General features: G+C 41.3%; 1 protein-coding gene across 8 annotated transcripts in view; it reads right to left on the reverse strand.

Annotated features, from left to right (window-relative positions):
• The window catches only part of dpp6a (dipeptidyl-peptidase 6a), a 219,788-nt gene that overhangs the window by 22,981 nt on the left and 172,215 nt on the right, over nt 1-24,592 (reverse strand). For 6 of the 8 annotated variants that reach the window (XM_085764056.1, XM_085764053.1, XM_085764055.1 and 3 more), the window contains exons 4-8: nt 10,703-10,797; nt 10,182-10,256; nt 7,881-7,933; nt 6,598-6,679; nt 1,788-1,908 (exon numbers count right to left, since the gene is read on the reverse strand). In XM_085764056.1, the coding sequence (XP_085620182.1) occupies nt 1,788-1,908; nt 6,598-6,679; nt 7,881-7,933; nt 10,182-10,256; nt 10,703-10,797 (426 nt within the window). The remainder of the gene's footprint in view (nt 1-1,787; nt 1,909-6,597; nt 6,680-7,880; nt 7,934-10,181; nt 10,257-10,702; nt 10,798-24,592) is intronic. The other 2 variants (XM_085764054.1, XM_085764049.1) reach the window with 1 other exon arrangement.

The raw sequence follows: 24,592 nt of genomic DNA on the forward strand, positions 1-24,592 counted from the left end.
TCAGACGCCGCAATATCGCACTGATTAATGTTTAAATGGCTGCGGATGGATATTGCTGTTGAAGGATGGACGTGGTTTCAAATGTCAGCCCGGCTAATGCAGAGATAAGAGGAGCCGCGGGTTGACAGCATTGAATAAAAACAAGGAGAGTGCCGCAGAGGGAGGCAGCCGCGCAGCTCCTGTCCTGGTGCACCGGTGACCTCAGATAACCTGCGTGTCACTGCTTCTAAATCCTGAGAAGGCTCCTGGGTGACAGCCGCTCACATCATCAAATAGATTTCTATTGTTTTATAGTGTTACTGGAGGATTAACAGCTTTTTCTATATCATAGGCAGTGTGTCTTTCTCCTATCTCCTCATCTGTGATTCTGCTGCTCCCCATCTCCCTCTCACTCTGTTATTAAAACACTATTCCACCGGAGCAGAGAGTGCACCCAGCGCGGCGGATATAAATTCATTAGTTGAATTCTAACACCTCTCTTTTTCTTTTTTTTCTTTTTTACACCGTGAGGCACACAGGTGAGCTTTGATCAGCGGCGCCGACGCTCGGAGAGCACCATGACATCTGTATCAGAGTGTATACAACACACGCTGCCGCCGAATTAATGCAAATCAACCGATGTAGAACATTCACTCATTTTCGCGGGGCCATGTAAAGCAGAAGCTGGCAGACTTTCCATTTTTAATTTACCTGCATGAAATCAAGAGCTTCACGCCAACAATACTAATGTGGGTGCAGACGCAGGGGAGGCTGTCTGTTTCATGTCATTAGTCCCTAATGCATGTGTTCCTGCAGAGTGTTCTGATTAAAGTGATGGAAGAGAGGGAGGGCACATTATTTATATTAGTCACCATCATTTTAGTGTCTCCTGGGTCAGTGGTTGACTCATTAGAGAGTCAGTTCATCAAGATCAAGTGACAATGACTTAAGACCAGTAGATGCTACTACGACTTCTGATGTGGACCTGATATGAAGTTTGCAACTGGGCTCGAAGTTCCATTTCTAACCTTGTAAACATTAGTAAGCAAACCACTCTCACCAAAATGTCAAGTAAGTAGCTACTGTGGAGCTGTGGAGCTGTGGAGTATAACTCATGGTTCAGCAGGCTTTGCTCAGTTGCAATGAAACTAGATGTTCAGAAGAAAAAGTGAATTCTGAATACTCAAGCACCTTCCAGAAACAATGTCCTGGTAAATCAGGAACTGGTTGAAGCTCCAGTTGAATTGAATAAAAACTCCATTCAATACGTTTTAACCTGTTATTTTCTAATCACAAACTGAGTAGAGCAGGGTCATTATTTGTGGCTGCACTTGGACTGTTATAGGAATCACGACAGCAGGTGCTGCGCTGAACTTTAAACCCAGACGCTCTGACCTCCAAGGGAAGCTTCCAGTGGGATTCTGGCATTTATTTGAGGTGATATTTGAATCAGCGACATTTTTATACAGAAGAATAGCTGAAAGCTCATCTCAAGGGCGTCAGAAAATATCAGAGAAGAAAATAGGATAATAGATTAGAAAGTTATTACTCCTATTATTTGCATTAAAATGCAGTCTGAAGCATCTAACAGCTTTTTGTTGCTCTTCATTATGCACAAAACAAAACTCAATTATTATGTATTTGGTGAGAAAACTGTTGGATTATCCAGAGTGAGCTATCTTTGCAAAAAATACATTAAGGTTTAGGGTGCCATTCATCCAATGACGTAACAAACTAAAACCACATCAGAATTACAAAGATCTGACCTTTAATTACTAAAGCTGCAACGCCTTTTTGTTCTACCTTACCTTCATAGAGCCAATCACTGAGCCCGTTGAAGATGACGCCCTCTTTCCCAGTGGACACCAGGCGGATGGAGCGGCTCTCCACTGTCGAGCGATAATAGATGTTGTTCTCAAAAATGAAGATCTACAAGAGCCAGAAGAGAGACAGGAAATACTCAGGTGCAGATTGTGATTTGATGTGTTACAAACTATATAAAACCTGCAGAAAGAGCCTATTTGCAAGCAGCTCCTGCCCTTTTTAAGTGACCTTGTGCAAGACACTGAATCCCTTTCAGCTGTACAGACGCTGATCTGTTGCTGACCCCAGCTGTCAGTCTTCCTACAGGGAATTGCCCTACAATGAATAAGCGGTTACAATACTATTATTATTATCAGCATGAACACAATGAAAACCTGAGGACACTCTAACATTCATACTGACACTTTATCTCCCAAGTTGGAGACCTGAGCGAGGCAGAAGTCATGCTATCACAGCCTAGATCAACCTTGAGGTCGGAATGGTCGAAACACACATTAGCATGGCGCTTTTTCATCTGTCACCCAAAGGAGATCTGTGCGCACCTTTTATGTTTGAGGGAAACCAAAGTTTTCACACAAGTACAAAGGGCGGAAAAAAGAGAAGTCTTTTCAATTCAATTCCTGATAAGACCGTAAACCCTGGGACCTGATTTTGACTTTGACGCTCTCCTCCGCAGGCCTGCGGGGCTTTCCAGATAACTGAAGGTCAACTCTTTCATTACAGAGAATAATAGATCATCAGCACCCACGGTGAGCGTGCTGGGGTGGGATGGCTCTTGGGGCTGGAATTTTAAAATGTTACAGCCTTAATGCCATGCTGAAATCAATCTCAGGCTATTACAGAAAAGGGCTCACTCGGTATCTCAAGGATTATGGAATCTCTTGGCCTCGAGTTGGGAATCATGGTATCAGTTTGTGTGTGATCCCCCCCCCCAAAAAAACGTAGAAGTAGTACAGCTGAGAAGTGCAGCAGGATATCCAACAATGTACATAAAGTAAGTGTCTGAGAGCAACATGTTATTCTTTCAACAGCGTTAATAGGCTTTAACAGATGAACTGCTACTCTACCGTATGAAATTAAAGTTATTTACTGTAGTATTTTGAATTTTTCATCATAGAGGATGTGGCATTGCGTAAACTCAGTTAAGACCCAGCCAGCTAAAAGTTTCTCCACTGAGCTTTGCATCCCTTTAAAAGTAAAACTGAATCTGTCACAATTAGTTTCTTGTAAGGAGACGCGGGCTGCGGGCCCATGTGGTTTGGTGTCACTTTGGTGCAGAAGGAGTCCCTGTATAGAAGCTAATCTAGGCCACAGCACAGAGAGAAGACCTGGCCCCGTTCTCGGAAGAAAGGTAGAGCTCTGCCACTGATCCGGGATCCACTTTATCCTCAGAGAGAATGTTTGGAGTGGATTATACAAACTGCAAAAGAGTTTGTTACTCTAGTTTGGTTTGTCTGTCGGTAAAATTGCCAAAACATTATTGTAAAACTGTACCTGAATCATAAGGAAATGATGGGCTTTGTTAGGAATGAATAATCTGAACAAACTAGACTAAAACAACAATGAAGCACCAGACTCTATATTATTCATGCACTCAAAGACAACACTCGTATAAGCCTGACAAGTAAAAAGGATATTGGTTTGTGAATGGAGAAAAAAAATGGCCACAACTAATATCCATTTAGTTTAAAGGGATAGTTCAACATTTTGGCGAATTGGCCCATTGCCATAATTCCTATAGTTTTAGGAGTAGGTTCGTTACCTTTAATTGTCGGTGCAAGCTATTTTTAGAACAGCGGAGCTGAGCTGATACACAATCCAACAACTCTCTGCATTTGCCTCGAAAACAACTCTGTCTCCTAATGTCCCGTTATTATCTCATAGCGTGGTGAATGTGCAGGTCACAACTTGTCCACCAGAGCGTTTTGGAGTTGTTAGATTGTGTATTTGATGAGTTTGATGAGGGAAACCAGGACATCCCATGAGCCTACATATATAGTGTAGCTCTGAGCAGCTTGCGGCTCTGCTCCACCGTTCTAAAAATAGCTTGCACCGACAAACCTACTCAAAACTACAGGGATTATGGCAATGAGCCAATTCGCCAAAATGTTTAACTATCCCTTTAAGTCCCAAAACTGTGCTAAGTCAGTGATAATGAGTATGGTAAAAGTTATATCTCAGCTAACTTAGTCATTGTGAGCTTGTTAGCATATGTGCCATGGATGGATCCATGCTCTGTACAGACTGATGGAGCTGCTGGCTAAGGCTGGAGAAAGATGCATAATAGGTGGTGTCTGCTCCAATGTTTTTGAAGCTTAACTATAACTTTACATAAGGGCAAAATATAGTTACTGCAGTATTCTTTTAATACAAATCTAATTTACTCACCACTCAGCCAATTTAAGCCTCGAATGATGCTACAAAGCTAAATTCCCAAAGAACCCAAAGAATATACAGTACATTGCACATCTAAGTGATGGGAGCATAGTCTACATTACAGCCTCTCTCTCTCTCTCTCTCTCTCTCTCAGTCTTTCTCACACACTTCCAAATGTAATTCAAGGGTTAGGCCTCCTGTGAATGAGCATTCAAAACCTTAAATGTGTGAATGTGTCAGCCACGTGCTGAAGACTAACCGCCTACAGGGAGTAGGAGAAAAGAAACTCTACTTCTACTCTCTGTGGCATTAGCTTTCCACAACAACCATGAAAAGAAAAACCTCTCTGGGGCAGACATATGCCTTTGTGAAAATATGATGCCACTTGTGTGCCTAACAAATAGCTCAACATGGCTGGCCAGCTGTGTTTGAGAGTAAAAATACGGCCATGTATGTGTGTTTTAATCGAGTGCATAATGGATTTGGAAAGAGGATAACAGGTGGAATGTCTGATGTACTGTATATTAGATGTCTAACTATGATGGCACATGCCTCAGCTTACAGAGCGTGTTAGCTTGTTTCAGCTCTCGTCAACCTCCACCTCTTTAACAGAGGACATGTGAACCTTCAGGGAAACCAGCTGCTGCTCAGTTTCATGCTAACATAACTCGCCGGCTCCAAGTCAAACCACCTTGCGACTAATGTTGGGAATCTTGAGGCTATATCAATCTAGCGTCTATGTTAATTAATCCAGTGATGAGATACCAGGTAATTAATAGCATTGTGCTGCAGGATGTAATCACTTACAGTCTGTCTGCCCTGCAAACCAACACACTGAAGCTCATTAATGCTCTGACAAGTTTGACGGTGTGATGATGGAGGCGGAGGATGACGGATCTTGGAGGTCTTGTGCCTTGTCAGTCTTGTGACTTAACAGTTTTTAATTGTTTTCACTGGGGAATCTTAAGATTATTCCATAATAATAATAATTAATCTCTGATCAGTCTAGACTGAGTTCCTCAGATCTCAAGACTCCTGTAAATGCACCTCCTATCAAGCATAGGAGGTGCATTTACAGGAGTCTTGAGATCTGACTTTGCAGGACAAGCTCTGATGTTTCCTTTGCGACGCTCCCATAATTCCATCATCCATTGTGCACTGGTCATTTGGTTCATGTAATGGAGCATTCAGGTGATCTTGGTCAGCTCGTAAAGTCAGGAAATGTAACGTGACCATGTCATATTTATCAGGGGGGTCATCAGTCACTGGGAAATCTATCACATGAAATCATAAGCTCCTCTGTTTTTCTTTTTGTTAACAGTCTGAACATGTTGTGAATAAGTTGGTCTCACAGACAAACCTAAGTTATATGGATATGCAAGTTGTGTGTGTTTTTATTGAAGTCAAAGACACAGCTTTGGCTGTAACTTTGGTATGATAGAACATAACTATCTAAACTGATAGAACAAACTGCCTTTGTGAGTTAACAAAGAACACCTGAATGCACCATCGTTCTTTTCTTTGTATGGCTTGACTGTTTCAATAGGAGAGGAGGAGTAGGTTCAGTCTGTCCTCTAAAGCTTCAATAGCTACATACGTCAAAGGATCTGACGTCTGTATAAAGACTAATATTGGTGGTTGCACATAATAATTACGAACACCATGTAATTATAAAGCTTTGCAAATAAATATTTATATACAAATAATGATCAGGTTTCCATTTTTGCTTAAAATGTGTCACAAAGCAACAGGGAATTTGACCAAATTTACAAAGTGCACCGAAGCTGCACATCTTTCATGTTATTTTGCGGCCAACAACTTTACTGTGTTGATTCAACCTCACTGCCCCCATCAATGTCTAAATCAGGAGGCTTGTATTTTCCCAGGAAGTGGTGGTGAGCAAAACAGAGCTAAAAAAAAAGAGTGAACAATAGATGTAAAATGATAATTTAGAGACAAATATGATTGCATTTGAATGGTTTGCCAGGTCTGCTTAAGGTGCAAAGAGTTGATCTGTCAGTGTTGTGTTCACAGCTGCCTGCAAGTGGCCAAAAAATCAACTAATGCAGATTTGAACAAAGGACACTCTTAGGACGCCTCGATCCCCTTCATCATTCATTCCAAGCCCTCCCATCAGGCGGCCAATATTAAGTTCCCCTGACCAAGACAAACACCTTGGAAAATAATTAATTCATCAGCCCCTGATATTATAAACCAGGACTGAAGGACATTGCATTCCAAAACTTTGCACGTATTAGAACTTCTTTTTATCTTTGATGTTTTTATTTGGTTTATCTGGTTGTGTGTAGTTCAAGTCAAAGACAAGATTCAATTGATTTTTATCTGAGCGTGAAGCATGGAATTCATGTTCAGGAGAAGGACAGGAGACAGTGAATTTGTGGGAAGTGTAGTTCTTACCAGTTGCTGACCCTGGGGTCCCCAGCCTGCGTACTGTAGCTGAGCATTTCGCACCTCAGGAGGGTTCAAGTTCCACGTCTCCCTGGGGTGCACAGACGAAAAGGAAACGGTGTCATCAGACGGTAGACACACAATGAGAGTGTCTGCTCCCAGCACCGGAGCAGCAGAGGAACAAGTGTCGCACGTCTGAGAACAATGGTTTAAGTGTATCCATAAATACTGATGCTCGGTAACAGTGTCACCTCTCCTTATTGGGAAAAGTGCTGCGCAGTGCAGGCTGCAGAATTAGAGGTGCCACTGCCTCTATGTCTTTGTCTGAAGCTGAGGATGAATGAGGTCATCAGCTCAGGTGGTGCTTTGGCACGTTACCACTGGGTGGCAGCACGTAAATAGATTTGAGTTGGAGAGCTGCTGACAGTGCTGCCATACTGTGACCTGTTGTGGTAGTAATTTAAATAGGGAAATAACTGAGGTTCCTTCTTATAGCACAGAATGACCACTGGCTACTGATTAGTACCAGTTATTCAATGGTTAATACACCAGATGCTAATCTTTCAGGTTGTGCAGACCTACAGTGCGAGAATGTAATGACGAGCTATAATGAGCTCTCTTGTGTAAACTGAGATTAGACAGGCTACATCTGTAATGTCTTTTATATCCCTTCTTAAAACATTCTTTTATGCATAGTTAAATGTTTCCTCCTCGCTATCCTTGATATATATTCTGTTCTAATAACTTTTTAATCTCCTGTGATTATTTGTTTTTACGGTCTCCTCATTTTTATCTGCCTTTGCCTTTTTTGTTTGCTTTTGTCCTCCATCTGAAAAAGCACTCTAACTTTGCACTCTAAAACACTAACTTTGTTTAGAAAAGTCTAGAATATGAAGATAAATTGCCAAGAGTGAAAACCTGTCATGCTGTACTAATGGCTAAAGGCATTTTCACTTTTCAGCACTGAGAGACAGGAGACACACTTGAAATGAAATGACAGAACAGCCTCGTGATTTGCATTTAGTATTTCACAGCACACTGTAGTACAGGGATGTAAGATCTGCAGGTGTCTGACTATGGCACTTCTAGCTGCCATCGGAGGTCATGAATGATTATATCCGTTTGATTTCACCACCAACATCAGTGAAGGCTTTGATGCTACCGATGATTTGTGGGAGGTGGGCGTGAGGACAGGTGGGAGGGGAGTTTCTGGTAGAGTGACGGACAGTGATGTCAGCTGAGATATTGAAGCAGGTTGTAAAGTAAGGAGAGCAGCACTGCCGCCTACTTACGGAGTCTCCAGGCTGCAGATGATGTAGAAGGCTGTGTAGGAATGCTGGTACACCTGCAGGTGAGTGGAGACAGAGGATTCACATCAGAAAAAGAAATAAAGTGACACCTAAAGTCTTGAACACTGCCATAAAATCAAACTATAGTTGGCTCCACAACAATAATATTGTTATAGTCGTGCTCATATAGTCTACTTGCCAACAATGAGTACCCGGAAATGTTGAGTACCCCAGCGTTTTATGCTAGAAATAGTATGGGTCCCCAGCATTCAGAAACTGACGAATGCTAACTTATATACTGTATTGGGCATTTAGCATAATTGACATAATTAGCATAATCGCCTATATGGGCAATATTTCAACAACTGCTTGGCTGATCTGGGCAATATTGGAGTGGATTTTGGGGTTATTGATGATGCTGAACCCATTTCTGACATTTTTAAAATTCAAAATGGCTGTCTAAACCGGAGGTGACCAGATTTTGACCGCCAAAGGGCCAATTTTGATGGATTTTAGGCCAAATCTTAAGTTTTAGAGGATGCTGGTTGGACATACTGTATAACTCATGTATTTGAAATAATTAAAAATGCATTCAACTTATAAACTAGATTGTTATAGCATAATGTTGCTCAGAAGAGGACAGAACACATCATTATTATCATTATGCTAATTATGTCAATTATGCTAATTGCCCAATATATACAGTATAAGTTAGCATCCGACAGTTTCTGAATGCTGGGGACCCATACTCTATATTTCTAACATAAAACTTTGGGGTACTCAACATTTCCGGGTTCACAATGGGGCCCTATGGGCTGGCAAGTAGACTAATATTTCTGGTCCATGATGGTTTATACATCTTTTATATTATCCAAACTATACATTTAAAGAACTTCCCTTGAGGAGTGCCTGATGTATCATGACCACAAGGGGGTACAGCATCTTTTGTGAGGCCACAGTGACCTTGACCTTTGACCTTTAACCACCAAAATCTAAATAGTCCATCCTTGAGATCAAGCAAATAAATATATAAAAAAACACCCTCAAAGCATTATTAAATGATAATATTATAATGACATGGCGTGTCGGTCAGTGGTGGGTGTGGTTACGGGTGAAACAACCTTGAAGCTTTTAAAAAGAGACAGCAGAGAGAGCATTGCTTTTCAGCCTGGTATTGAGTTGTGTATCTGCATTTACTTGAAAAATCAACATTTGTTTTTTTCTAAGTAAGAATGCTGCTCTAATTTTCATTGGCAAACATAACATCAGGGTGTGTAACTGTGCTCTGATCTAGACAAATAGTGTTCACTAAAAAACTTGGAAGGATCCCCAGAACGTCAATATCATCTAAGATAAAAACCTCTTTTCCCTCCAATCCAGTATCTGCATGTGTCTGTTTTACTCTGTGCGTGCCACAGCAGCGCAGGAACATATAAAGTCACTGCCCATTAGAGAGACATTTACATTCAACAGTGTATGGTTCGCACGTGTGTTAGTATGCAAACGCTATTCATAATGAACAGTGGCGACGCGTGCTGCATGTTGTGGCGATGAGCTGCAATGTGCATTGGTGCGATCGCGAGCGTGTGTGTGCAAGGAACGAGTGTCATCTATCAAGGTGACGGAGGTTGGGATGGAATAATAAATGCAAACACATGCAGTACAGCGCATTAGACTTCTCCGGCGTGTCGTAATATTTTCCATTCCTCTCGAGCAATAACACAAGGTTATATCTCTGCCAGCATCCTTCACACAGCAACAACGGGCGCAAAGTCCCCACAGTGACTCGGTGGTGAAGCAGAATGAGGTAAACACACAGACATCAGGCAGCAAAATGATTCAATATATTTGATCTACCTATATTAGGAGCTATAATGCTTTGATGCATATCAAGGCGCCGGTTGAGCTGATGTGGTTATGGGACATTTTATGCAGAAATGACAAATTCCCAGCCAGCGCTTCCTGTTTCTACTGTCGATCTCATCTCTCTCCCTGTGAGCCCGCGCGGCGCCGAGGGGTTTGTTTGTGTTTCTGCCTCCCTTGCTACAGTTCCACTCGGCTGTGCCCGGCCCCCGCCGCCATTGCTGACAGGCAGCGGTGTGCGACAGGCCTTCACAGCCCGCCATGATTACTTTCTCTTCCCTCCCCTCCCTCCTTCTTCTTCTCTTCCCTCTGCTTTCGCTTCACTACGACCCTATAATCATCCAACCCCCCCCCCCCTCCTTCGCCCCAACTGGAGGCAGCTGACATATTTGGCTGTCAGTGTGCTAATTCAAAAAACAAGCAAACAAATGAGAAGCTCACCGGTGCAACGTTGTAGGCCAGCAGCACGTGCTTCATGTCAGGAGACACCTCATACTTGCTGGCTTTGTACATTTCCTGTGAAGCAGAGGCAGATGTTAGACAGGGGGTGAAAGACAAAAAAGATGAGACTTCCAATCACGCATGGTATTTCTTTCATTAAACTACTCCTTAAATGACTGCGTTTGACGGATTGCTCGGCTTCTGAGGCAAATGGGAGTTGCATTAATCTTTGCACCAAGGTTTGGTGATTTGATGGCGGGCATAATGTTGTGTGTCGTCACCCGGCGTCTCTATCTCAAACCATACTCCGCACAACCGAGCTCAGAGTGTTAACTATGCAGCTCACATTTCACAGTAACAATGGATCATTTGATTAAGCTTTGTAATAAAAAAGAGCTTTGGGTGCTTTGATTTGCTGACACTATAAGAAAAAGTTTTAATTTAATTCATGGGCAGCCGTGGCCACTTTAGTCCTGTGGATGTGTGAGAGTAAGAGGAGAAACGGTGACAAAAAGACTTACAAACTTCTTGTTATGAACCAGGATGGTCTTTTCATCGGTATCGACGTTGAACTTGACAACGTCGCCATCGCGGTCACGGTACAGTAGCTCACTACCTGTGAGGTGGGAGAGAGACAGAAAGGAAAAGAGACTTTGAGGAAACAAAAAAACACTCTGCAAACACAACACACAACAAATGATCATATGTACATTACATCTTTGCAGAAAAGGAAATAGAAAATCACAGCAGTGAACAATGGCCCGAGGTGTTCTGACTACGGTGTTTAACATTATGATGTGAAGCTGAATTTTTACCATTTGAATTGTAAAATCATTATTTCACCCCGTTGGATTCTTGAGCAATGCAATGTCCAAAAAATTTGATTTGTAAGGTCACCGTGACCTTGACCTTTGACCCCAAAATCCAGTCAGTTCAACGTGTAAATTTCCCCATGGAGGGACAATGTTCAATGTACAGTACATATATATATGAAATTCCCTCTTATTGGTCTTGACATATCACATTCAAGCAGAGTTATGAGTCTGAGTGAATGTTTGTCCCCAATCTGAAGAAATTCACTCAAAGCATTACTGAGCTATATTGCGTTCACAAGAAAGCGATGTACAGATCGATGGACAATCCCGTCATTATGTCGCAGGCATGGAGGCATAAATACAGAGGAGTCTCCATGATCCAATCTAATAAAACTCAAGAATTCAGCCTGTGGGTCTGACAAATGACCAGACACACTCACTGCCCTTTTACAGCCAGAACAAAAGAGAGCAGCAATTAAGCTCCTTATCCAGAAACCCTGTAACACTGGACACCCAACCTTTATAAATGTAACTGATGGTGAGAGCAAGAAATCCTTTGAAGCTGCTAAGTAAGTTATGAACCTGACCCCAGAGATCTGATTAGTCATGTCACAAGTGAATCGGTGGATTGTCTGAATTGGCCCTCTGTGAGTTGGGTATGCTCCTGCTCTGCAGACATTACCCTCTGAAAATGTTAAAGCAAATATTCAGCGCTAATGAAGGTATTAGCTGTCCTTAGCATTAATGACATAATTAAATTTTAGGGGATGCTACCGTTTATTAGCTTTTTAATATCAAAGGCATATCAAATTAGGCTTATTACTGTAGATCAGGCTTTTAGCAAAAAAACGTGCAACTTTATCAACAGCAGGGCTCTGACAGTGAACTTGATAACAATTGTGTCTGAAATTTGGTTTAACGGTTAATCAAACTTTATTGGTTGCATTCCAGCGTTGACATCTTCTAAGTGTTTGCTCTGGTATAGCAAATCCCTTCTCAGGTAACAAGCCTCTGCTTCATGCACCGAAATGATTTGCTTCCCAAACAAAGCAGGCCGGTCCACCTGTTAACCTGAGAGTGTATTGGATCTTTATTGGACGCTTAAGTCAGACGCGAGGTTTACTTATTTATCCCTTATACCTTTATTTTTCACTCAGGATCAACTTTGCTTTTACAGGGACACACACACTGGCAGCAGCTGCCCAGTAAACCACAGTAGTCTGACCTGCTGGCCACTCAGCACCTGCATTAAGAGGTTTATTGTACCAATCCTGAACTGTTTAAGTGCAGTAAAACCAGCATATTGAGCCATTTTAACCATGAAGGTGCAGAGAATAAGGGGGTGAGTGAGTTCTATAGTATTCAGCAGCTTGCAAAAAATTATACACAGGTGAATGGAGAAGAGCCATAACCTTACAACTCTACTTGGAGCTACTTTAAGTATTTTTTCTTTCTTTTTATAACATTAAATATGTATGACTCAGGCAACGGTAAAGGTCAGAGTTTGGGGGAAGAAGAAGAAAAAAGCTGATGTATTATTTCTGAAGTGTGACGGCTGATCGGCTTCAATATGTTGGCGTGGGCCGCTCATTCATGATCGGCGCATGGACGTACATATGTGACATCGACTAAGCCCTATGTACTTATATCAAATCAGTGAGAACAGCTCAATGAGAGAGATGTGAAATTAGTAAAACTCCCCTAACCTTGGCAGGAAACAGTGTTCATATAAGACCGCAGCTTATGGAGAAAAAAATAATGGAGAATGTTTTTTCTGGGCCTTGAATAGACCTTCCCACAATGTCCAGCGCAAGAGAGTGACACTTGTCTAAATGCATCATTCACAAAGAGAACTTTTCAACCTCCAACTGGGATGACGTGAAGTGCTCTATAGTGCCTAACCTGGCTCATGTCGGAGAAAACTTTTATATGTCTGAGCACAAAAGTCTCCAGTGCAAACACAGCGTGCTCACGGCTCCGGAGTAAAGCCCTTGTGGGGAGCCATTATGTGACAGATGTATGGAAGTTCACGTAGCTCCTCATCCATCAGGCTTTTATCAGGGAAGGATACATTCAATACAGCAACTGCCCCCTTTCACCTTCAATCCATCCGTGCTCCTCTTGTCTTATTGCTTTAGTGATCCATAGGCGCACGAGCAACCACGCCATTTGGTGAGGTAATTAGAACCCAGAGATTGTTATGCAGAGTGCTCTCTATCTCCTAGCATATCTAATTGTCCATTAGAGGTGACAGAATTACCATCACAATGGCTTTAATTCAGAACGTGCTTCGGAGAGCAGTTACAGACATTTTTAGATCGGCATAGCCAGAACGCCCCCTCAACAGCTTTTGTCTCCATGTTCAAAACCATTGGCATACTAAACAAGGGTATAAAATTGACTCCTTCATGGAAATAATGGTGAGTAATGCTTTTCCCACCATGCTCCATCACTGTTCTACAACTCCATCTGGCATCTTAAATAATTTCTTCTTTAACAGGTGAGCCAGCTGCAGGTAAAAAGAAGGAGAATATGATGGCGAATGAAAGGTCAAAGATTGACAAGAGCTTCATGCCTTACTCTGTTTTCAAACCTGGACTGTTTTCAACTCAAAAAACCCTGCATCTCTTTAAAGCACCTTTTTTTATCTTTACACTTCACTGAGCTCCTGATCTTCTTCTCCTGAAGCTCCTGATCTTCTTATCCGCACAAGCCAACACACCTCAGATGTCCGTCAGATCTCTCAAATCCTTCCCATCACTGGCCTTTCTATAAGCCCTCCTGCTGAGTTCATCATTTTAGACCTTATCATCCCTCCTTCACATAGCCAACTCTTTGTTTTCAGCTCTTTGACCGAGAGTCATCTATTCTCTCACAGTACCTGAGGCGTTATGTCTTCCCTTCAATCTCTCCCTCTTCTAGGTTTCTCCCCCTTTCTTTCCCCTCCACCTTCATTTGTTGTGCATCGGCCCAGGGCGCTGTTTTCTCCTCTGATCTATACCTTTCCACCACAGTTATGTCTTATTAATACAGCCTCCTGCCTTGGGCATAGCCCTAACGCAGCCTTACTCCAGGGAGGCAGAGGGAGAGGGAGAGTCCGGGTAGGGGGGAGAGTGGGAGACAGGGTGGCACACTCAAGTGAGACAGAGGACCACTGCCTTATTTTGACTTTGTCCAATTCATCTCCTGTGGATGTAGAAGCATATTCTTAGAACATATCATTTACCATAGAAAGTGGCACTTTGAGAATAATTGTAGTTTTTTCACACCCAGATCTTATTTTCATGGTTCTGACATCAGTCACAACAACACAGCAGTCACCAGAGAGGCTGCTGGGACCTGGGAACAACAACAGTCAGACCATTAAGGTTTAAAAACAAACAAAACCTAATTTACGAGCTCAATGGACCATGAAAAACAAAAAACAAATATTGCACAATACTGTGAAAAAAAAGAAACAGAATGTAACGATGTTAACCTTTACTGTTTACTATACATGACGATTATGTGTAGTGATATGTCCTTCTGGGTGAATGATTATATGTATATATAAAAATAAAACAACGTTGTTTTGAATCTTACAAATCCATTTGGTCTGGACATTAGTATTGTACTGTATGTGAGTTTGAGAAAAAATACATGACCAACTAACTAAATAATCAGCATTACATCATTCAATCCACATTGGATGTAAAAAATTAAAGTGTGTTCTCTGAAAATGTCAGAAATGCCTTTCATTGTGCAAGAAATTCCCAATCCATACATAATTACATACTTGCAAAAATGATAATTAATAACTCATTTGTTGAGTGCAACACAAGGGTATACTGTAGGTTTGATTTCAGAGGACTTGCAAGGTACAATAAAACATAAAAAAAGAAAAAGAAACCAAATTACACTTAAATCTCTGAATAAGTTGTTTAATTCAAAACGGTGCTTTCAAATATCTTATCATTTCTAATGGAGAATGTTTGCTTAAACTTTACTGCAGAGAGCTATGTGTCAACACCCTTCCTGCCTATAGTACATGCTTCTGGCATACTTTTTAGGCAATAAATGAAATTGAAAATATTGATTCAATTATTATTTCATTGCATCTGCAGTATCTTTTCCAGTCTTGGTAGGCTGTGCAGGTATTCCTTTCAGCGCCATGTGCCCACAATGCAGAGCAGCTTACGAGGCAGAACTGAGGTGTAGGTTTCACTTATGCTTAAAACAATCCTCTTTGCTTCATGTGCAACATGACAGCTTAAGCAGAAAGACACAGGAGTGCAGAAAGACTACGTATTATGACTTAAAGGAAAATGGACCCCGGTCTCTTGAAGTTATCTCGTCGAGGAAATTCCATGAATACCATCAATAATGAATACACGCAGCACAGATATAGAGATTTGCTCCAACAACGTTTTTTATGCAACTCATGAGAACAAAGAAGTGAAATATGGCAGGATCTCTGCACAACCATAATTCTCCTCACACGAAAAAAACAGAAAACAAATATTGCAGTAGCTATGAGCAATTCACACAGACGCATGGAAACACGACACCTTCACATTACATCGCAATATAAATCCCAACAGATACATACGCAAAGGCACAAAACAGCAAAATGGTTTTTATAGTTTCCGTTTGCATTTCTCACTGAGCTGTAATTGATGAGAGCTAATATTTTTTGCAGCGTTGCTCATTCTCGTCTTTGGAGTCCTAGCCGTTGATACTTTACACGTCTCTATTCACTTCATTCAGGGTCCATTCAGTGTGCTTTAGTATTGAAACTCTCAAGAGCCACGTGAAAGTGCTCAACAGACAAGAACAAACAGGATGAAGGCAAATTTACTATAAGAACTTATCAAACTATTGACGGACAGAGCAGATTATATGAAAATGACCTCTCACCTGAACCCTAAAAGGAATAGAAACACGTGGGGAGAGAAAGTATTTGTGCCTCACAGAAAAGAATGGAAATACTACATTAATGACCCTAACCTCAAACCCTCACCCCCACATAATACATCAATGTGTGATTACAAAACACACTGGGGCGATTGAAATGGGTAGTTTCTGTAGGCTATATTATTAGCCGCGAGGTGAGCCGAGGTTGCGGTGTTAAGTTCTGGATGAAATGGGATTTTTCTTGTCGGTTCCAGGTCATTTGTCCGTGCCCAAGGCTGCAGATGATGACTGGTCTAAGCGACACAAGCTCTTGGAGGAAGAATTATGGTGTCTGTTGGTGGCTAAATAAAATGAAGTTTCCAATGCAGTGATACAGTCTTAAATCTATGCCACCCATTGGCTTAGATGAGCTGTAAAATATAGGTTCATAAAAAATTCAATAGGGCTTTTAATTAAAAATCACCCCCCCTCTTATATTTCTAGTTATTTAGTTGCGCTCGTGTGCTTCTTGAATCAGAATTCCACATAATGGCGTTGTATATTATTCTCCACTGTTGCAAAGCTGCACCGGCAGCATCATGGAATTTGAATTCTATTTCTGACTGGCTTGATAAATGAGCACGCTAACACATGAATGGCACAGCAAACAAATGAACCAAAAAAAACCCCGTATGCGTTAACCTGAAAAAATATGAATCCACCTTGGGCTACTGCCAAACTGCTGCCCGCTGGTTTTCACAGTGGAAGTCATTAATGCTTATCAACAATGCCCATCAGTGTTGCCTGCTGGCTTCATTACTCACTGCCTCTTCTGCCTCTCAATTCACCGAGAGGGTGAGGAAACAACTTGAGACAAGTCATATCTGTGCTTTTATACTTATGAAATACAGAAAATGTGTTTTTCTGTTTATTGAATGGTTTAATTGGATGCAGCATAATATAAAATACTACCTACTAACATCATTTCCCTCCACATAAGTGTTACTGTACATCCAAAGAACTGTTTGCTTCTCCTCATATCAGTTTCAGAAATGAGATGCCCACTTTTATATATATGAGACTGAGTCAAAGACATTGATGTTCCAACTTCCTATCACTTATTCGGTGGTGATTTTTGACTTTGAGGTGCCCCAGGCAAAAGGGACCATTAAAGAACCCTTCTCTCCAACCTCACCAGACTCTCGATGTCCCCTAAAAGCCTCAAATGCAGTGTATATTAGATGCTTAAATTTACACATGTCCCTTGAACATCTCATATGCATCGGATGGGTAGATGGCAGCTAGTACACATCACCAGGGAACTCTGTTTATGAGGGATATGGGGCAATAGCAGTGCCTTAACAGGAATTTTATAGTAATGCAGTCATTTTAAAATGTGCCTGTATGAGGGGCCATTAGGGGACCCTCGTCATCTTAGGGGCCCTCACATGATGATGTCTCTGCTCTTGCGGTAGATTGAATAGTACCCCATATGGCACAGTATCATCATATTAAAATTCCTTTTTCAATATTAGGCCATAAAGAAAGGTCATAGTTTACATCAACGCCTTTGAAAGTGAACCCATGAATATTGCCACTTGAATAGGTGCAGTGTAAATAACACAGGCAGCCTGCAAGTCAGCACCAAAACCCAAGGACACAGCAAAAGGAGCTGCACAAGGTAATGATGCAACGATGGCAAATTGTGCCAGGATTTGCTGAGTAAAAAAAAACAACAACAAAAAAAGCACATTGCCCAGTAACAGAAATGCATTAAACATAAGCTTTTAAATAAACAAGGACTAAGACCAAATCTTTGGAAGGACTACCACCAACAACTTCAAGTTGAGCGTTTGTGTTGAGGTATTGCCAGTCTGATCAAAAATACATGATAAAATATGATAACACAACTTCATAAAATAACCACCGCATCCTTACAAGTATTTTGCCTCTGGCAGAAGTTCAGAAGAGACCCACCAAGTGCTCAAAAACTCACCCACTGTTCATCCAACTCCATATTCAGAGTCCTAAGGGAGTGTTCTCAGGAACCCTTGTGATCTTTTTGCAACCTATAACCTCAATTTGAAATTAATCCTCCGTCACTGTGTCAATGATTGGACTCGGTGCCTCTGAGGTGACGATCATTTCATCAGTGTCTGCCAGCTGTTCATACACTCCTCATAACCTCTGTCGCTGCTTTAATCGCCATCCACATTCCTGACACTCCAACTTTTCTCATTTCCATATGTGTTTTCTTTTTTTTCTGTGTGCTTGCAAACCAACCACTGATCTTGAAAAGACCTGCCCTTGCTCATAATAATTAACATCATTAGGGAGGCTAGTGCCTGCAAAATAACAATTACAACAGTAATGACAGTGAGCAACACAGCAGTGTTTGGGCTTTTGTGTTTCCCATTATACAAGCTATCAGATGATTTGCCCCACTGGTCAAATACTTCCATATTTGGGTTAGTTGTAATAATTATTTATAATTCCCAAACCAAATCATATAATCCTTGGAGTCAGGATGTCTACAAGTACACAACATCTGCACTTTAATTATTTAAAAATCGCTGTCATGTATTTTTAGAATCTCTGTAATAACATTATGCAGCAGGACTCTTGCTGGGAGGGGAGGCTCACAGCTTTTGTGTTGTATTACGCAAACACAGTTAAGCTATGAATTCTTTGTGATACAGCAACTTAAGTGAATTCATGAGGACTAAGTAAATTTCATGGACTGGATGTGAACGTGATGTATGTATGAATATGTATTATAGGGATGTGGATTACGCCAGCTGGATATTCAGCTGCGGTAGAAATGGTGGCTGTCTAAACATATATAGCGGTGTGGCTACTGCATCAGCAGTCCTGCCTGAAAACAGAAACTTCCACGTACAGAGCTGTAAAATTGCAAATGGTGAACAAGGCTCAGGAGGCAGAGCAGGCCGGTCACTAATCAGAAGGTTCCTGGCTCTTCCAGTCTGAATGTATCCTTGGGCAAGATACTGAACCCCAACTGCCTCTGATGGCTGTTAAAAAATATAACCAGAGCCATCCAAAGGAGGATGTCTGTGACTGCTGTAATTTGTAAAGTAAAAATTCCACCGCAAATTACATCAGTGTATGGTGTGAGCAATTTACAAGTATATCATAACGAGAAATAAGGTAGCATTAGATTTGTCAGATCTGGAGTTTTCTTTTGTTTTCAAAATAAGACTTTTCTTTTAATGAGTCCATTATTAAATTTGCTTTAAAAATCCCCTTTTGTATATTTATATTTTAACTCTCATTGTATACCGTTATGCTTAATTCTGTTTTATTTCTTTTATCTTTTCCCTGTAAAGCACGCTGAGGTGCAATATAAATAAACTTGTGTTGCCTTCGTAGCTGCTGAAACGAGGACAAAACACAGCTAATTCTAGTGTGTTGGTGTTCACATGTCTGTTTTTTTTCTGAATGTGTGAGTGTGTGAGTGGGTGGTGTGCGTCTGTTGTTAATTAACACCATATCTGTCTTCCCTCCTCTCTGTAGGCAGTTACTGACAACACAATTGGTGCTTTTCAAGAAGATTTGCTCTCTACTTGTGGGACTGTGGGACTAAACTACTGTAGCAGGTTGTTAAAGAGTGCTATACATGGATGGTCATGCTCCCAATACCACTACAACTACTGCCACCACTACTGCTGCTGCTGCTGCTGCTGCAGTAGGTTGTGGTAAACCGAGTGATTAGGAAATTACATTCATTTAAATTAAAAGAGTAATATGGGAAAATATTGCAATGTAAATATGCTATACCATTAGCCTTGTATACTCAACTTACATGGCACTGTATCATTTAAAAACACAATTTAAACAATATGATAACTTTAATTGGAAAGATTTATACTGCAATTGATTATGATTGCAATTAACATATGATTTACATGAATTAAGATGAACTATCTAAGTCAACAAATCTGACAGCAGATTGCTGTTAAATTCCCAGCCATAGAGTTCAAACCTTGCCAGTGAAGTGTGCTGGTAACTATAGGGTTTAGTGAAGAGTCGCTACTCATGCATCTGAGTTTTAAGCTGTGATTCACACGTTAACCCTGCCGCAGCCGGTCGAGGACGTGCAGACAGGATAAAAACCTTGAATTCTCACTGGAGTGATGCTTTCTATTTAGCCCTGGACCTTCACCGCAGAGAGGCTGCTTGAATCCTTCACAATAAGCTTCATAGAATCTAACAATACAAAAGGGGTGTGACCTCTTCTTTATCAAGCAATTGTATAATATTGTATGTAAGTTGAAAGCAGAAGCTGAGGGGGTCAAATACAGGGCAATCTGATCCCTATATCAAGTCCAGAACCTTTGCTGAGAGTTGCTTCTTTGTGAAAGGAAGCAACAAAAAACTGTAATCTAGCAATCATGTATGCATTCTATGTCACTGAAAGATCAGATGAAAGGTACTAATTTTGTCAGAGCTCTGCTGGACAGAAAATGACTGATGCAGCTGTTTTCCTCATTTTTGTTGCTCAAAACTTGGATCAAAGATGACTTGCAGCTCCTCAGATGTTGGCTTGATGTTAGCAGCTAAGGAGCTAAGAGACTGCTGAATTTGTCATGAGACGTACTGAAGTAACCATATAATTCGAAATTCTGCCTCAGCTCTAAAGTTCTGCATCAGACGCCCGCCCCCCCCACTCCCTGGGTATTAAAATGCTGAACAACATCAGTACATTGTGACGGCTTGTTTCTGTCAAAAGACGAGCCGTTTTGTGCCACTTCTGCAGGTTGGAAAAGATGACAAAATTTGACTTTACGCCAAGACGTCCTTTCAGATTAAACATCAGTCATGCTTAAATTGTAAAAAACTGGGACATCTCAGAAGGGGATTTACACCTGCTGCTTCATATAATGTTGCCATTTGACAAAAGCTGATTGTCTGTGACATGGAATGAACGCTGCATACTTACAGTGTGTATGGGCTAATTTGATATGTCTCATTGGTAAGATAAAGACCCATTGCCGAACTCCATAAACAAATGACATTCACATCATTACTCATGTTGCATCGCGGGAGCAGAACTATGAAAAGTCAATAAGGGAGTGACACAGCTGGCTAATCTTCTCCTAACTGATTGCTTTACATAAACATTAAAGACGAGAGGCTGTGCATCATTCAGAAACAAGGTAATTCTCTGACGTGGGTGCGAGAGTGTACACACGCTGACAAAACAAACATCACCATGCTTCACTCTTATCTAAATCACAAGTCCCTCTCAAAGTCACAGTGATAACACTTTCAGGCAAGTCCCAATTGGACGACCACTTTACAAATGGCTCCCCTCCCTTCACCATATTTAACAAACATCAAGAGGACAGGAGGCATCCTGGAGCGGCAAACAGGAGGGATGCGGCCATTACAATGGCAAGCAGCTGCTCAGAGTCCCACAGGGCTGGCTTCACCTTGGTGGTGTGAGAATCATGTTGATGTTGTGTCTGTTCGATTCAGACAGAGTGGTAAAAAAAAACAAAAAAAAAACAGGCATAATGTGAGATTTCAGTGGTGTCTGCTAACTGTGCAATTACCAAACCAGGGAGACTTCTAGTGATGGCCACAGAACCTGATCAGAATAGGAGAGTAGGAGAGGGTGTTGCCAAATGCATGAAAATGCTACAGTTAGTACAACTAGACAGCTCCTGCTGAAATAGTAAAAAATAAAATAAAATAAAATAAATAAATAAAAGTTCTCAAACATGATTTTGTAGCCTGACCACAACAATCCAAATGATCTAAATTCTATAGTTTGTATTAGCAGAATTACATTTGTAAGCTTTGATATCACTGCCATAGATAACAGTAGCATTAAAGGGCTAGTTCAACATTTTGGCAAAACATAAGAGGTTATAATACAACCTCTGAGCATTGCTGATTCTTCAGGGCGGCCCTTGGTATTGTGACTCAGTATCGGAAAATGACAAGATTGGCCAACTGCTCTGGGGTGAGCTGGTTAGCATACTAACTAGGGCTGACCCAAAAAAATCGAAGCTTCGTTTGTTGCCATGGTAATTCGATCATGAAGTCCGTGTTCGATAGTTTTTTTTTCTTTCTTTTTTCCTTTTTGACACAGGTTGTCATCGGCAATTGTTACATTATAACGAGTCGGCTACTAGGCATCCTGGAAACCTGCCTTATTTTGGAGATATGCAGTGTTTGTTTGCCATCACTGTCATTATTTCCGCTACAATTCCACCCCGGTCAGACGTTACGGTCACGCGCCGTCGCAATCCCCCCCCCCCCCCCCCCAGCCGTCGACGCTTCGATTATCAAAAAGCCCTAATACTAACATCAACAGATGAAACAAAATGATAGAAGTAGAAGCAAAAGTAGTAGTTGTTACTAGTAGTTACTAGTAGTTACTACACTGGAAAGGTAAACAGCTGTCATGTTGCTCCGTAGGGATAGCAAAACTGAGAAATAGCTCTTCTCTGGGATAATTTCAGGTTTAAACAACTTCAGTTTTTACTCATGTAGTTTGACTATAGATTGTCATAACACATCTCAGAGATCTGGGAGTTTGACAGTACTGTGATTAAAGAGTCAGACAAAACCAACATCTGCAATAAGCTAATATCAGTTTATCAATGATCAATAGCTCTGATAATAAAAGTCTGGTTTTCTTTCTTGTAAAATGACACTGGCTGATCTGGGAGTTTGTTCAAAGTCTGTATCATCTCTGTGCTTGTGTTTCCTGTCTCACCAGACAGCCCAAAATTATTCCTTAAAGTGACGATTCACTGGCTGCACAGAACAGTATATTAGAGAGCACCTAATGATGCATAGTGCAGTATATATTTAAGATACTACTATTGGACAAGAGGCAAGGAAGTGTTCTTTTCTTTCTAAGAATAGCCTGATAGGTGACTCTCGAGGGTAAGTCTGTCTCTGAGGAGAAACAGCCAAGGATGAGGGAAAAAAGTAAACCCTGGGCTAAATTAGGTTTAATTATTTTAAAAAAGCCCCTAAACAGAGAGGCCATTATTGCAAATCCTACAGACAGCCCTGAAAGCCTGCAGGTTGGTGGAGCACTGGGTCTGGCATAAAAAAAAGATACACTAACGAAGACAAAATAATCAGCTGATGGATCTCTCCACCTCCTTCTCCCCTTTTCTCTCCCTCCTTGTCAGCTGTATCTAATGATACACTAAAAATACCTCAGGATCAAGGATGGCACAAAAGGGAGGAGATGAAAGTTGAAAGATGAAAGTCTTGTTTCATGGCATCAGCTGCTGTGTATATGGATTATAAAGAAATCTCCTTTGTTACAGTACTACTCCTTTCTTTGTGGATATTGACACTCTTGTGAAAATAAACACAATTCATTTCCACCAGTTAGAACAATATTACACAATTCAACCTCTTCCTGTCACATGGAAGCGCAGATGTTGGCTTCCAGATGTGTACAGTTACTCACACAGTGTCTGATTCTCGACCGGGCTCATTCAAGCACGCTAGATTTGTTTACAACTTTTGTGTGGGTCACAGCGAGTAATGGCGACGAATCAGCCACACGACAGATGTCTCATCTTTAACCACATATGGGGACTTGCGGTTAAAACAAAACGCTTGAATCAGGCTGACAATTATTCAGCTCATCGTCTCAGATCCAAGACAATGGCATCTTTCTGTCGCTAATATAATAAATATGGGTTTCCAGCTTTCTAATTATAGCCAATCATAGAGGGGGGGCGGCTTTGGCAATTTGAGAATTCGAGACGAGATTTAACAGCTGCGCCGTTTCTCCGAGCCATCTCAGACGCTGTGATTGGAGGAGACAGCTTCGTTGGGCACGAGAGAAGACAAAATCCACTTCATTAATCCTTCAGCTGTACATATTCCTCACATCTCAGAGCTGTGATCATGCTCTTCACTGCCGCGCTGAGACGTGTAAGGCTGGATCAAGTCGCTGTTTTACCTTGATACAAAATAAAGTACATCATTTTATCTCATTGGTTCCCTGCGGTGCCGTCAGTGTTTATACTGTCATAGCCCTGCTGTTTAAAATGAATGAATAAATAAAAAAAACACAAGCGTTTTGAAATTGGTAGAGATGAATTGTAGCAATAGCAGCATCCACATGCAGTCATTGATCACAGAAAAATGAGGGTTGTGGTTACAGGTAATTGGGTAACTATTGAAGCATATGGATTAAATCGCCGGGAGGAATGTCACACAGCAAGGACACATGCACACGGACACACACACACACACACACACACACACACATACACACACAAGTGCACTGACAACGTACAGATTCAAAGCTTTACAAAGACACAGGAGGGACAGATGGTGTAAAAGAAGACAATGAAAGAACAAACAAGGCTGATCCTTTTAGTAAATGTTAGTTTTGCCGGGTGACTCGCACCGTAACACACGTTTACACTGATTCTTGTCACTTCTCATGACGGTAAAAGCCGAAACATATCATTAGCAACAATAGAAGACAATAACTGAAATCACTCGGCCCGTTTTTGAAGCTGAGCATCAAGTCTGTTATTGGTGTTTGGTCACTATGTATTCCTCATGCAGCTCTCCTCTCTGTTCCTCGAGGTGCTGGGACAGATTGGCTGTGTATAGTTTTGTTGTTTTCATCGCAGCATTTCTTTGCTTTGTTTGTGCTATAGTACACCTGCTCTTTTGCATCTTAAAACACTGGAAAACCTCTGGTGCCAC

Source organism: Trachurus japonicus, chromosome 20, assembly GCF_045865225.1.
Source record: "Trachurus japonicus isolate A0001 chromosome 20, Traja_1.0".
NCBI lineage: Eukaryota > Metazoa > Chordata > Actinopteri > Carangiformes > Carangidae > Trachurus > Trachurus japonicus.